This window comes from Macaca fascicularis, chromosome 2, assembly GCF_037993035.2.
Source record: "Macaca fascicularis isolate 582-1 chromosome 2, T2T-MFA8v1.1".
Classification (NCBI taxonomy): domain Eukaryota; kingdom Metazoa; phylum Chordata; class Mammalia; order Primates; family Cercopithecidae; genus Macaca; species Macaca fascicularis.
Window position 1 is genome coordinate 45526962 of NC_088376.1, and position 15897 is coordinate 45542858.

At 37.7% G+C, this 15897-nt stretch overlaps 1 protein-coding gene across 25 annotated transcripts in view; it reads left to right on the top strand.

Moving 5' to 3' along the window:
• The first annotated feature begins 1165 nt into the window (after nt 1–1165).
• Nucleotides 1166–15897, top strand: part of TRPC1 (transient receptor potential cation channel subfamily C member 1) — an 82270-nt gene continuing 67538 nt past the window's right edge. For 9 of the 25 annotated variants that reach the window (XR_012430775.1, XR_012430774.1, XR_012430776.1 and 6 more), the window contains exons 1-3: nt 1166–1835; nt 12606–12728; nt 13459–13613. Coding sequence is in view for 10 of the 25 variants with exons in the window: in XM_005546000.5 (XP_005546057.2) it covers nt 1667–1835; nt 12606–12728; nt 13459–13613 (447 nt within the window). In the remaining 15 variants the exon portion in view is untranslated. The remainder of the gene's footprint in view (nt 1836–12605; nt 12729–13458; nt 13614–15897) is intronic. The other 16 variants (XR_012430777.1, XR_012430778.1, XM_005546001.5 and 13 more) reach the window with 2 other exon arrangements.

Here is a 15897-nt window from a genome sequence, read left to right on the forward strand (position 1 = left end):
CGCAAGAATGGCCATAATCAAAAAAATAAAAAAAAATAGACGTTGGTGTCGATGCGGTGAAAAGGGAACACTTCCACACTGCTGGTGGGACTGTAAACTAGTACAATCACTATGGAAAACAGTGGGGGGAGATTCCTTAAAGAACTAAAAGTAGAACTACCATTTGATTCAGTAATCCCAGTACTGGGTATTTACCCAGAGGAAAAGAAGTCAGTACACGAAAAAGATACTTGCCCATGCATGTTTATAGCAGCACAATTTGCAATTGCAAAAATGTGGAACCAACCCAGATGCCCATTGATCAATGAGTGATAAAGAAACTGTGATATATATGTATAAAATACGATGGAATACTACTCAGCCATAAAAAGGAATGAATAAATGGCATTCGCAGCAACCTGGATGGGATTGGAGACTATTGTTCTAAATGAAGTAACTCAAGAATGGTAAACCAAACATCGTGTGTTCTCACTCATAAGTGGGAGCCAAGCTTTGAGGATGCAAAGGCATAGTAATGACACAATGGACTTTCGGGACTCAGGGGCAAAGGTTGGGAAGGGGGTAAGGGATAAAAGACTACAAATTAGGTTCAGTGTATACTGCTCGGTGATGGGTACACCAAAATCTCACAAATCATCACTAAAGAACTTATGTAACCAAACACCACCTGTTCCCCAAAATCCTATGGAAAAATATGGAAATAAAAATTTATATATTTGTATAAATTATTTAAACATAATATAATTATATATATAGCCTTTATAAATGAGAGTTCATTTCCAGGCTAAAATGAGTGCAACATACAAACCCACGAGTCTGGCGGCGTGGCGGGGTTCTCCATTGTGCTTTAAGCATAGTGCACCACAATATGAAATAGCTGGACAATTCCACAAAGGGTTTCCACTAAACATTAAGTCGTCAGAGACTCAATTAGCATACTGCTCCATATTTGCTTAATTATCTCAAACCAGTACGATCGATGTGGAAAGGGAAGACTGTAGCTGGTTCACCTCAGCTGAGCGAAGGAAGCTGCTGCGGGCTCCAGGAGCCCATCGCTTCCCCACCGCAGGCCCCGCCCACCCAAGCCCGCCCTTGCCGCAGGCCCCGCCCACCCATGCCCGCCCTCGCCGCAGGCTCCGCCCTAGTGTCGTCGCTACGGTGGAGCAGAGAATGACGTGAGGACAGAGTCGCGAACATCTCGGAGCGCAGCTGGGCCAGCGGTTCCCACAGCCCTGGAGCCCAACGTGCGCAGAAGCGCCTCTCGGAGCTCCTCTCCCACAGATCTCTCGTCCTCTTCCTGGGTTAGGCCGCCCCAGGCGCGGCCCCTGCGACTCCTGGCACGGCCCCGTGCTCGGCTGCCGCCCTGGCGCGCGCCACACTGTCGTCCCCGGACGGGCGCGGACAGGCTCGGCCGGCGCGCCGGCGGCTGGGGAGGGGTCGCTGGCCCAGGGGTCGCGCATGCGCCGCCACCAACCTGGGGCTGTCAGTGGAGGGCGAGTGCTGGTTCGCAGGGGAGGCGACGCCCTTCGGGGCCAACGGGCCGCGAGCCGAGGCAGCAGTGGGAACGACTCATCCTTTTTCCAGCCCTGGGGCGTGGCTGGGGTCGGGGTCGGGGCCGGTGGGGGCCCCGCCCCCGTCTCCTGGCCTGCCTCCTTCATGGGCCGCGATGATGGCGGCCCTGTACCCGAGCACGGACCTCTCGGGCGCCTCCTCCTCCCTGCCTTCCTCTCCATCCTCTTCGTCGCCGAACGAGGTGATGGCGCTAAAGGATGTGCGGGAGGTGAAGGAGGAGAATACGCTGAATGAGAAGCTTTTCTTGCTGGCGTGCGACAAGGGTGAGAGTTAGGCCCCTTTCTCCTCCTCTGGACCCCGCTGCCCTCCAGACCTTTCGTTGTCTCCCCCGCCTCAACTTACTCGGGGCATTCCCTCTGTCTTAGGCGCCGAGTGTCTTCCCGCCTCGCCTGCTGCCTCAGGCGGGCTTTTCCTCACTGCCTCTGCCCTGTGAGTGTGGAGCTGGCGGGCGAGTGGAGCTGGGGCTGCGCCCTCGGAGCGCGGCACCGTGGGGGGCGGCTGTGGCCTTGGGGTCCGGGGTTTAGGTAGCGCCGTGGGAGCCCAGACCCCAGCGTTTTAGCGCTCCCCTTGCCACTGAACGCATGAATGAGCTGGTCTATCTCTCTGGCTCGCAGTTCATTCCTTCCGGGAGTCGAGAGGCTAGTTTCCGACCCTCCAGTCCGAAAGTTCCTTACCTTAGGATACCTCGTATGGAGGGCTCTCATCACCTGGTTTTTGTTTTTCTTAAAAACAAAACCAGACCCTCTATTATTTAGCTTCACCTGCCCAGTGCTTTAGCCAGTGACTGTTGACTGGTATTAATATCGGAATATCCTAGGTGGAGATACATGAAGGACAGGACAGAAGAATTCTACCTTAGTTGCCAAAACTTTCTCCAGATTTACGGAACGCCTTTGATTGTTCGTGCTTTTTATTGGAGAGAACGATTTATTGCTCCCCGATCTTTGGGAGATAAAGATAGTGAAAAATAATTACAGGAATTACAGGGCAAAAATATGTGGAATATATTTAGCGCGTTTTCCTTTTTTTAGTCTAGAAGTTAATCATTTTTATGGCCATATTAACGCCATGTCACGCAATCGTCCTTTGTAGTGATGCATATAACAAAAGGAATAGGAAATTGCCCTAAGACTGCTTTTATTTCCTACATGAAAACACTAAAATTTTTCTGTTTCCAAATTTATATGGCTGTACACTTAGGAAAACTCTATTAGACCCATGCAGACTTCTGGAACAAACCCAAAGGGCAGTTTACACTATGAAAAGACTAACTGCAGAGGATTTTTGTTTGCTTGTATGTGTGAATGTGTAATTAATAAATGATAGCCTTACTAACCTCTCCTACTGCTTTTGAAATAGGATTTTATTTACACGATTTTTTTAAAACAATTGACATGTAAACTAAGTCCACCTGTGGTTGAGCCACTTTTATGTTCTTATGTAATAGTATTAAATAATATTATGAAAGCAATGTTAATAATATTGTTAAAGTCCACCATGGACACAACTTTGAGCAGTCTTTGAGATGTAAAGAAACAGAATATGTATGTACAACGTCACAAAAATAGGATCTGCGGATTATGTAAAATTATTTAGTATTGCTGGAGTGGCTTGCCTGAGTTCTCTTCCCTCAAAAGTTCTGAGAGAGGAAGGGGAAAGGATTGTATTGTACTAAAATGAGTAAGTGCTGGCTCCATGTATTCCAGCTCACTGTGCAATGGTTATTTTAAAGCAAACAGAAAGTATGTCAAGAAAGGAAATTTGATATTCCTGTCAAACTGAGGACAGAGAAATGTCAATGGAATATGGTTGAGCAAGTATTTGTGCATTGTGTATATTTAGAATTATTGCATGACATATCTCAAACAAAAGAGAGTTTTAATTTATGATAGTTGTATAGCCTATTTAGTAGTGCCAGCTGAAATAACTTGATATTCTTTGTCTTTTTTTTTATTTTATAGGTAATTGAGATGAGAGAGTTGGCTTTGGGGGATAGGGTGGAAACTAAATATGCATATTTTCCCCATATATAATTTAGAAATTTTAAAAACAAGTGAGCTAAAATAGGAATTTTCTATTTCAGGTATGTCAAAACAACTTCTTGAGTTCGATTGGGAAAAATAGCATAATTCTTACATATACTTATGGGGTACATTTACATTTAAAAAGTAACTGAGTTATGGGAATATTCTTTTGATTATATGTTTGTATTCACTAATATTGTCAAACTTTTTAAAATGTTACCTAAACCAATCTAAAAGTGAACAATTTCCCGAAGTAGCTATGGCTTTCACCATTGCATTGGAGCCTTCCTCAGACCAAATGTTAATCATTCACTAAAGCAGCTATTGGGGTCGAGTGTTCATGCTTTTCATAGAGGATTTCATTTAAACCCCACAACCCCGTGAGCCAGATCTGTTGTTGTTCTCAATTTGTAGATGAGGAAAATGAGGCTTAGCAAAATTTTAAAATTACTTTGCCCAAGGTTACATTGGTTAGAAAGTAGTAGAACTGGCATTTATCTTGAGCCTGCACTCTTAACCACTATGTTATGTAGATCTGCTTGTAGATGAATGAGTGAACATCATTAGTGTCAGAAAAGACACATCCATATTTGGACTTACTAGTTTAAATTAAATTTTCTTTGTATGGATGCTTTATAAACCTTGATTTCTGTGTATTACATTTGTTCAATAAAGAAGGGTAAAAAGCAAGCATGGTACTTTAGTAGAACCAGAGTAAATCAACTCTAGGGTATCTGTGGTGTTCTAGAGTGTCTCATTCTTTTCATGTAGCATTCTTGTTCTACATATGCAAAATGTTCATAGCATATTCTCTTAGGGAAAATTGAGGAATTCCTAAAGCAAAAATTGTGGAGATGAGATGGATATGTGTATGTTAATGAATGAGTGGCCCTTTGAAAGATGTGTACAGATTAAAGAGTACACAAAAAATGTAGGAAAGAGAAAAGGAAAAGATTTATAGTTTGTGATAGCTGGCTTTTATATAAATAAGTTCAGTAGATTTCGGCAACTGCTGATCCAGGTAGTGGCCCCTTAGTAATGGCTGTTACTGATCTTCACAGAGGGTGAGGATCATCTCAGAGGTAACACTGAATCCTTTCTTTGTAAAGGAAAACTTTAATTGAAAGTTCTTGTGCCAGCCGTATATAAAGTGAAGTCTAGGCCCCCCAGATTAAATTCTCAGAAAGTATACTCATGTTCTTTCTAGAAATAGAAAGCTGTAATTCAGAGGTAAAACTTAATTGAAACAAGAGCTGACTAAAAATATGTTGTTTTATGAAAAATTAAATAGTGATTCTTACAGCCATGCCTTTGTCCTCCCTCATTGAGAATTAGTGTCATCATCATCATAAGCCTCTTTTATTTGTAGGAACCTATGGTGTCCCTTAGGTCTGTTGACAGGAGAAAGGGTAAATAAGTTTATTTAGAAAGCACCTAAACTAAGTATAGTTCATGTTAATTTTCCTCTTAAAAAAAATTAAAAACCTGTTGAGTAGTTGGTAGCTTTTAGTATATATTTGGAAATAAAAACCTGCATAAACTGTTCGATTTGCTGATGATCAGTAATCAGTTTATGTGCAGGAAAGAAAGTATGAAATGATTCAATCCCTGCCGACTCTCCATGGAGAGTATTTTCAGGAAATCTGATGTGCAGTTAATGAGTCAGAAGTCCCTTCTTGAAATTTCAGCATGGAGTTAGGGAGAGGGATGGAGAGGGCAGATTTTCACCTTTATCACTGGGCTCAGCCTAGTCTCAATGATGACTGTATTTCTTTTTCTTTCTTTCTTGTTTTTTTTTTTTTTTGAGATGGAGATTCTCTTGTTACACAGGCTGGAGTGCAGTGCAACCTCCACCTCCTGGGTTCAAGTGATTCTCCTGCCTCAGCCTCCTGAGTAGCTGGGATTACAGGTGCCTGCCACCACGCCCAGCTAATTTTTTTGTATTTTTAGTAGAGACGGAGTTTCACCATGTTGGCCAGACTGGTCTCAAACTCCCGACCTCAGGTGATCCACCCGCATTGGCTTCCCAAAGTGCTGGGATTATAGGCGTGACCCACTGTGCCTGGCCTGATGACTGACTTTCTACATAAGCTTTGTGTACCTTTGGGCTAAGGATGCTTTAAAAATGTGCAACAACTCTAGAGAGAAGCCAGAGTCAGAAGAAAAAAGTGCAACATTTCTAAGAGAAGTAATATTAAGCTGCTGTTTTTTGAACACCTTATTTATATATAATGGGCCTTTAAAAATTTTTTACCTATTTGAGAAGATATTTTGAAATCTGGTGTTAGAGGATGGTGGTGGGAAGAAACAAAAAGTGATGAGTACTGAGTATTGGTGTGAAGTATTATGTTGACAACGGGGCACCTAATGTAAGGAAGTATGTGCTGTGAGGACAAAAACTTTGCAGAAATGGGAGGTAAAGAGGGTATTGTAGGCAACATTCTAAAAACACTTCACAAATCATCATAGGCATAGCATTTATGTACTTTATATAGGAAAGCTTTTCAAATAACTAAAGTTTTAGAATGTACTAGTTGAAAAATATTGCCATAGGGAATGGTTCAGGGATACTTTTTAACAACAGCAACAAAAGACTCAAATTGCGAAAATCTTAGTGGATAATTTATCTCTAACAGACTAGTAATTCAGCAGCTAGCTGCCTGGTAGTTCTATGATACTGGTAATTCTTTATAGTGATCACACAACTTTCCTGCTCTTTTTCTGTAAGTCACCATCAAACTATACTTATCAGGCTCTTAATTATGTTAAGGTGCTACGAAAGTGCTTTATCAAGAAAGTACTGAGAACATCCCTGTCCTTTAGGAGAATATTCTGTAATGGAGATGCTCTCTTGTGCTCTAGTGAGAAGTAAGGAAACAAAAGTATGTTTGTATGAAATGTATCTGTCTGAAGGGAAGAAGCAAGTGCTCAATTTAACTTAAATGGCCTATACGTGATTTGGAGGATGGGATATTACTTGTACAGAGTCAATCTTTTATCTGGGCAGTTAAAAAAAAATGTAACCCAAGCCAGACTCCTAGCTATACCTTGTATACAGACTTGGAGGAAGAGTGTGAAAAGATTAAATTTTGTTATATAGGTGTTATTGTAACCTAATAATTCCTCTTCTACCTTACTGCTAGTGCTCTAAATATCTTCTTTATTGCTAACTCTTCCTAATTTAATGATACTGAGAAATTTAAGATTTAAGATCAGTAGTTGAATAAGTAATGAGGATTTCAAAAGTTATCACTAAGAGGTGATTAAGTAATGACTTTTAGGAGCCTAGATGAATGATAAGGACTAAAAGAATTCTAGCACTGTATCAATATAGTCATGAGACTCAGTAGATTTATTTGGATGCCAAAGCTTTGTTATGTATAAAGTGGGGGTGACTGGCACTGTTATTAATAGCTTCTGTTAATTTTTAAAAATATGTTTTTCTAGATTAACATATTGGCCAGTAATATATTTTTCTAGTTTTATAAATATGTATAATTCAAATGTATATGAGATTAAATTTAAGCAACACAATAAATCCTTTCTGAGACTGTGTTGCAACAACCTGATATAAACTTGATATAAACTAAAAGTTTTAAACAACTCACAGCAGCATTGTGAATGTGATCTCAAGTCATTTATCAGACTCTTAACTACAAAATAAACATTGCTTTTGACTATTCTTCTAATAGAGTTAAAAATATGCTGTTTATAATTTTTATCAACTGATTTACTATGAAAAAAATCAGCATTACTTTCTGTTTTATAGTATAATTTTTTCCATCAGCAGTGTGAATCTTTGCTCTTTTGCTAAATGATATTCATTATTATTAATAGTCCTCATTAGGATTCATAAGCATGAAATTATGGTAATAATTGTCTTTTTTCAAAAATATTCAAAGTGTTATAAACAGTTTAGCTACCATGTTTTTTAGTATCTTTAATTTTGAAGGTTTCATTTACAACAATACGCTTATAAATACATTGGGGTCTGTAATACAGAGTTTTGCGCATTTGATAAAGCTACATTTTAAATCATTTTCATTGTAAAAAGTCTGCATGGTTTTTTTTTTTTTCCTTTTTAGAATTCGATTCAAACTAATTTGAAGTTGGATGTCAAGTTAACATTTTTATTAGTATTGTCATTTATATTTCCAGATCCAGCAACTGAACTTGATCGTGTCTTTGTATTTTTTTACATCATCATTCTTTTCCCTCTTAATAAAATTTTCTGTTTTTAGCTTCATTTGTAATATTTCAGTTAGAATGTTGCAATTGCCACATTCAAGTTTGTTACAGAAACTTGGTTTGGAAAGCTTTACAAATGTTTTGACATTAAATTCTCTCACACTTCACAACTAACTTCAAATGTGGTTAATATAAAATTAAACTGAACAACATTAATGCTCTCTTTGCCATGAAATCAAACAAAATGCCAATGAGGAAGAGGTGGAATCACCTGTTCTATCAGTATTATAACATTTCTCCATATAATATTTCTCAAGGGTTTATTACAGTTGGCGAGAGTAAATTTGTTGCTAAGGATCTGTGGGATCACTCTGGTATTTTGTATACTAGTTCATGTTTTTTTAATTGCTGGTTAGGACTCACTAAATTGATTTCATGATTGTTAATGGTTTGCAACCTGCAGTTTGGAAAACTGCTTTGGAATGATCATTGGCTGAGCCGTAGAGAGGCATAAGATGAATTCAGAATGGTAACAAGGTCTAACCACCCATCCTATAGGGCTTTATAGGCCACAGTAAAAATTTGGCCTTTATTTAGAAAATCACGAAGGTTGTAAGCTTGATATGTTTTGAATTTTTTTTTTTTTTTTTCTTCTTGAGACGGAGTCTCACTCTGTTGCCCAGGCTGGAGTGCAGTGGAGCAATCTCGGCTCACTGCAAGCTCCACCTCCCGGGTTCACGCCATTCTCCTGCCTAAGCCTCCCGAGTAGCTGGGACTACAGGTGCCCACCACCACGCCCAGCTAATTTTTTTGTGTTTTTAGTAGAGACGGGGTTTCACTGTGTTAGCCAAGATGGTCTCGATCTCCTGACCTTGTGATCCTCCTGCCTCAGCTTCCCAAAGTGGGATTACAGGCATGAGCCACTGTGCCTGGCCTATGTTTTGAATTTTTAACTGATAACTCTAGCTGTGGAGTGGAGAGTGGATTGAAGGGGTGGGGCTAGAGCAGGAGTGAGCAAACTGGGCCACAGACCATATCTGCCTGTTTTGTGAGGTCTTGGAGCTAAAACTAGTTTTTTTACATTTTATATTTCAAATGGTTAAAAAAATAATATTTCATAACACATGAAAAGTCTGTAAAATTCAAATTTCAGTGTCCATAAACAGAATTTTCTTAGAACACATCCACTATCATTTGTTTACATATGGTCTGTGGCTGCTTTTGTGTTGAAAGGGCAGAGTTGAGTAGTAGTGACTAAGAGTGCATGGCCCACAAAGCCTAAACTGTTTACTGTCTAACCGTTTTTCAGAAAACTTTGTTGAACCCTGTGCTACAGTATAAAGTATTAATAAGTAATATAAGTTGCAATAAGGAAAAGAGTAAACAAGGAAGGGGGTGAGTGTGGGCTCAGTGGAATCAGGGAAGTGAAAAATTACAAAATACAGGGCTTGGGGAGTTGGTCCATGTGAAACCCATCTGAGTTTGTTAATGGCACTTAAGGAGTTAGGCTCCTACCCTCCCTGGAGGCTGGGAGATAGGGGCCCTGTCTTCAGGTGTTGGCTGGAACAAAAGTAAATTTTTATGTCGGCTTTGAGTTTTCTCAGGCAGACATTTTAAGAGGGGCTAGGGTCATCCTAGGGCTCTGGCCTTCAGCTGTTAGAAACACTTAGTGTTTTGTTCAAGTTTATATGGGCCAAGGTGGAGGCCTTGTGAAGGGCTCAGAAAAGCCTGACTAAAGTTTGGTCAGGGAGAGAATCTTGGTCAGCAGCTGTGTGTGTTAAGAGGCTATTGCAGAGTCCAGGAGGAAGATCATGGGGGTTTGGACTGCGGGTAGCAGTATACATGGAGACAAGTAGATGATTATGGGAGATATTTTGGAGAGGGAGCTAAGAAGACGTGCTGTTGAATTGGTATACTCCCTGTGGAATTGATTGAAAATCGTTTCTTTTTCCTTCACTGAAAAAGACTACCATCTAGCCAAAAAAGTAAACAGATTATGTTGCGCTTCCTTCTATGTGTTATATTTTAAAAGACAAAAGATGTAACTCTTGAAAGCAACTTCAGTATAAAATGAATGGCATTTATATATTTGTCTGTCATACACAGGCATTTTGAATTTGTAATTCTTGTTCTATAACTTCTTGCTGTTTATTTTAAGTTTTCTAACCTCTTTTTACATATATGCTCATCCTAAAAATTAAGACTGTTCTGGTCTTTTTTTTTTTTTTTTTTTTTGGACATAGTACTTGTTTTAAATGAATTGCAAATACAAACTTCTCTGAAATGCTTAGCAACGACTCTAGGTTTCCTATAGGTTCTGTGACTGTAACATTTTTCATTTGTATGACTGTGTTAGCTGTAGCAGGGTGGAACTTTTTATTTTTAGGGATGAAAAGTATTTATTTGGTTTTGATTTTTAGGGATTTTCTTTCTTTCTTGTATAGCTCCTTGACTACAATAGAAATACTCTTTAAAACTTTAGGACTGGGCACAGTGGCTCATGTCTGTAATCTCAGTACATTGGGAGGCCAAGGCGGGCGGATCACTTGAGGTCAGGAGTTCGAGACCAGGCTAGCCAACATGGTGAAACCCCATCTCTACTAAAAATACAAAAATTAGCTGGGCGTGGTGGCAGGCGCATGTAATCCCAGCTACTTAGGAGGCTGAGGCAGGAGAATCGCTTGAACCCAGGAGGCAGAGGTTGCAGTGAGCCGAATTTTGCCACTGTACTCCAGCCTGGGTGACAGAGGGAGACTCTGTCTTAAAAACAAAACAAAACAAAAAACCTTTAAAGCTGGAATATGTGATATTTGTAATGCGCTTTCCTTTTTAACAACAATCTAAACTTATAAACATGTAGCAATTATTTTTGTCTATTTGCTATACCTGAAATTTATTAAATGTCATAAGGATTTATTTATGTAGCTCTTCCTACTTTTCTGTCTCTAGCAATGTGGTTGATTAGATAATCTGAAAACCTTTCTTCTTCAAATCACTTAGAAATGATAGCTGAAATATAATGAACATCTAGTTAAATAAACAGCCGAGCTTTCAAGAAAGTAAGGGAAACAACCAAGATACAAAAGTGAAGAAAACCAGGAGTTTGTGAGCTGACACTATGGCTGCTCCATGGGTGGGGATAAGAGTTACTGTTTCGGACATTGCACAGATTTGAGTCTTAATGCCCATATGGGAACAGGTTACAAGGGCTGGAGACTGTACAAAGTGAGGAGTTGGATGCAACATCTAAGCATAAAACCAGGATCCTTAAAGGACTGTACCTTCAGCAAAGAGGTAGATGAGGAGAAAAACCAATCTACCAGCACATGGAGACTTCAAAGAAGCTTGTTTGTGTTATTGTGGGCTCTGAATAAGGGTAAAAATAAGACTCCTTTAAGAATACATAACCATGGTCCTGCCTCTTGTTGTCTTGGGGTTCAAATTAATACTCCTTTCAGATAATTAAACTATCATACAGAGACCATACAATAATTACGTTTAAAATGATGAAAAAGTTAAAATAAGGAAATGAAAACATAAGAAAATAAAAGAGTTGGAAAGAAATCTGGTAAAACTTATAAAAATAAAAAATACAGTCATTAAATTTTTAGGAAGTGAGTGAATGGATTAAAGGAGGAATGTGACTGGAAGCTGAAGAAGAAATAAGTGACTGGAAGAAATGTGTGAAAAAACTACCCAGAATGCAGGAAAGAGAGAGGAAAAAAAGGAAAAACAGGAAATCTTGAGAGACACAGATGTTGAAATGGGAAGGTCTAATTTAATGCCTAATGGAAATTGACAGGAGAAAAAGTAATATGGAGATGAAGCAATATTTGAAGAGATAATGGCTGAAAATACTGAAGAATTAATGAAGGGTAGAAATCCTTAGATTTAGAAAGCTTAGGCCCGATGTGGTGACTCACGCCTATAATCCCAGCACTTTTGGAGGCCGAGGCGAGAGGATTGCTTGAGGCCAGGAATTTGAGACAAACCTGGGCAACATAGCGAGACCTCATCTCTATAAAAAATAAAAATTAAAAAAATAAAAACAAATTTAGAAAGCCTAATGAGTCCTAAGCAGGATAAATAAAAAATTACTCCTCACCTAGACACATCATGGTAACAAAGAAAATATAGCAGAATTTTTATGTGTAGCATTCTACTACTAAGATGTTGAAATAGATTCACCTGAAATAGGGTTTTAAATGTCACTTTCCAGTAATAGCAATAAATTTTCACTGGTCTATCTTTGGTCACTATTGATTCAACTTGTGACTTAGAACATCACTTTGTGAAGTGTCGGTCTGATAAGGTTCTCCCAGGGAGCATTTGTGTCTAACTATTAACTACTAGTACTATGGGGAAAATATTTCTTTTTGTGACTAGTTTTCTTCTTGAGGGACCTTAGGAAATACGTTGTCAAGAAAACTATCACCCACCTTCCTTCAAAAGAAGTTGTATGTGTGAGGCAGGGAGTTTAAGGCCATAGATTAAAAATAGTAGCAAATTTATTTGAAAATTTAACAAATAAAATCTGTTACCTGTCTTTCTTACTCACTTATTTAGCCCAGTTTCAGTATTTTCTTTTTCTGTATAATGAAATCATTTCTTTTTCTATTTTCTATGCTGATTGTTCTTTCCCTGTTTATTTATAGACTTCTAAGGAGCAACTATATTTGCACATCACTTAAAATGGCTTATTTGTCTAATGTTTAACAAGTCAAACAAAACAAGCAAAATCCCCCTTGCTTTTTTTTCTCTATTTAATTAGCATTTCTCTTTTGATTTATTCCCCATATTCCTGTACCATCTGGTCAGCAGACAAATACGGTGGGGCCTTGCTGAAAATAATTACTGCTGTAATTGTTGTCATTTCCTCTCATGGGACAACTGTTTTGTTGTGGGCTACAGTCACAAAGAAGGCAATTTGCCTGCTCCTAACAGGTCAGGCACTAATCCTAGTCCTGCCTTAAGAATTTTGTGAACTGAATGTTCCCTGGTCATTTAATCTAATCAGCTTAATTAATGAGATGGTGTGTGTGTGTGTGTGTGTGTGTGTGTGTGTGTGTGTGTGTGTGTGTGGTGTGTGCTGGGAGAGTGGGGAGTAGGGAAGAGGATTTTCAGACATCCTTCCCTTTACTATACATATCCTTGAATATATATGTATGTATATTGCTTTTCCAAAGTATGTTTATTCCTGTAAAACCTCTTTGTAATATCCTCCACTTATTATTACTAGATCTCATTTTTAACTCTGTTGTGTAAGTAAATGTCTGTGTATATTTGAGATATAAAACTTAATTCTTTAAGCTTTTTCCGTCTAATTTTTCTAGCTTCCAGTCTGTGCCTTTGGGCATCCTTTATTAAATTGCTTTAAATATCTTCCAAAAGTTTCTCCTTTTATGATCATTCAGTTATTAATTTTAAACTAATGGTTTTTATTTCATTCTGTACATTTAAAATATTTCTACTTTTTATGTCTGCTGCTGATACACGTATTATTTTATTAAGGTATAAATTTTCATCAAGGAAATGTTCACATTTTCTGTGTACATTTTCATATACAAAAATGAGTTTAGGCTTTTAATCTTTTAATTCAACAAGCCAAGTTTTTCTCTACAGTCATCCTTGATATGTCATGGATATTAAATTATGTTTGTATATTGTTATTTAGGTGACTATTATATGGTTAAAAAGATTTTGGAGGAAAACAGTTCAGGTGACTTGAACATAAATTGCGTAGATGTGCTTGGGAGAAATGCTGTTACCATAACTATTGAAAACGAAAACTTGGATATACTGCAGCTTCTTTTGGACTACGGTTGTCAGGTACAAGGCTAGATAATTTAATCCAGTTAACTTCTAAGTGCTGTTAGATATGCCATGCTTTCTTCCCTTCTTGTTTTCTTTCTTCTTTTTCCTCCTTTTCTTCCTTTCTTTTTCTTTATCTCTCTTTCTTTCTTTCATCTTTTATTTGGTTTCGAACCACTAAAAGTTTTAAAGACAAACCAAAAACACTTTTTGAAAAGTATAATATTTTGAATTGATTTATCTTTTTCCTCCCAAGTGTCATTTTCCCCACATCTGTCTGATAGAGGTAAATTATCATGACTTATTAAAGATGACTTGGTTGTCATTACCTATGTTAACAATATTTATATTATATATCTAAAATAGTACAAACACTCTGCAAGTGTCAGAGGAATAGTTTTTTTTCTGACCCCTATTAGTTACAGACACATCAACAAAATGTTCCTGACTCAAAACAGTTTTCAGTTTGACTTTAGTTTTCTCCTAAGTTTTATTAAATTTTATTTTTTTGTTTGAAATTTAATGTTTGTTTTTATCTAAAGATGAATGATTTTTATTCATCTATAAAATATAGACCTTCCTACTTATCTTCATATCAGTTTTGGGTAGAAAAAAGGCATGTGTGTAAGTCTTGAAAATTCAGTCTAGAGATTCTGAAGGAAATTTGATAATATTATTTTCCTTTCCTTTTTGATTTACTTATGATGGGACTTGGCACATTAATTCTACCTCTCTTTTTTTTTTTAATGAGGCACTTTTTTTCAGTGTCATCTGGAGACATTTGCAGCAGATTTTCTGAATATAAGTAGGGTAATTCTATGTACATTGCTATTATATATATATATAATATATATATATATGTATAAAGCAACATGTGGTACTGTCTCCATGTATATGTTTGGAGTAAAAAAAAGAATTGCTTACCCAGCAACTTCAGCTATCCAGACCACAATTGAGAAGCAGAAAGTAAGTAAAAAATAACCTCTGAGCAGCCAGTGGTTTGCTGCCATGAAGTTTACAAATTAAATTTATGAACTTTAGTTATAGGAGTCCTCCATCAGAGTCTATTTTTTCTCATTTTAGGCTCCATTTTAACATGATTAATTTCTAATCCATAGAGAATCTGAGGGACAATGGAAGGGGCATGAGAGCTGCAGTAGAACAAAATGAGGCGTGGTACCTCTGACACTATTTAACAGAGGTCAACAGCATTACATATCTGATACTCTCTGAGGGAGCTGTAGGTTAGGATGATAATTAAGGCTTATAACAATGGCCCAGAGTCAATAAGGAAGAGTTAAATTATATTCAGTACCTATTGTTTTAGAAGAAAGACTATATATATGTGTGTTTGTGTGTCTACCAGACACAAAAGCAGAAGACTTCCATCAAGATAGTTTAAATTTTAAAATTAAACACTTAAAGGCATAAGCTTCAGTTACCTAGAAAATAAGGGTAGAAAAAAATTCACACACTGATTCTGGATAAAAGAATTACTGTGGTATTATAATTTTGTCTTTTTACACATGGTTATATACATGTAATAGTTTTGCATTATACCTGGTGCTTTCATATACTTGATCACATTCGGACATCACAGTCAACCTATATAGATGTTACATTTTATAGATTAGAAAACTGAGGCTCATAGACTTTAATGAATTTCCCAAAGTTCTAAAATTAGTAAGGACAAGACTACGATTTGAATTTAATCTTCTAATTGCAAATCCCACGCTCTTTCTAGTTCACTGTGTTCTGTCCAGGTTACCTGTGTCTTATCAATCCACAAATGCCCAAGGCCTTTGGTTGGGTGTGATTGTGGAAATGAATAAGTAAAACATGGGTTCTGCATGATAGGATCTTTAAGACAAATTGGACAGTTAAAGTATGTGTGAATTACAAGTCAAGTAATACAAAGGTGTATTTGGTAAGTGTTGAATGCTAATAGTACTTGACCATTTTATATTGCTTTGCATTTACAAGAGCTTTCACGTATCTTGTGTTATATTGGTGGTTCTCAACCAAATGATTTTGTCACCATAAGGGGATGTTTGGCAATGTCTGAAGATACTTTGGTTTCACAATTGGAGGGCAGGTTACTACTGTTATCTAGTAGGTAGAGGCTAGGAATATTGCTGAACATCCTACAATAGCCAAAACAGTCTCCACAACAAAAAATTATTTGGCCCAAAATTTCAGTAGTGCTGCTATTAAGAAACCCTATTTTATGTTTAAACTTTTATGGTTTAATATACATTATTTAGAAATATAGAATAGGTTGGGGCTATCAAGAAAGATTTCA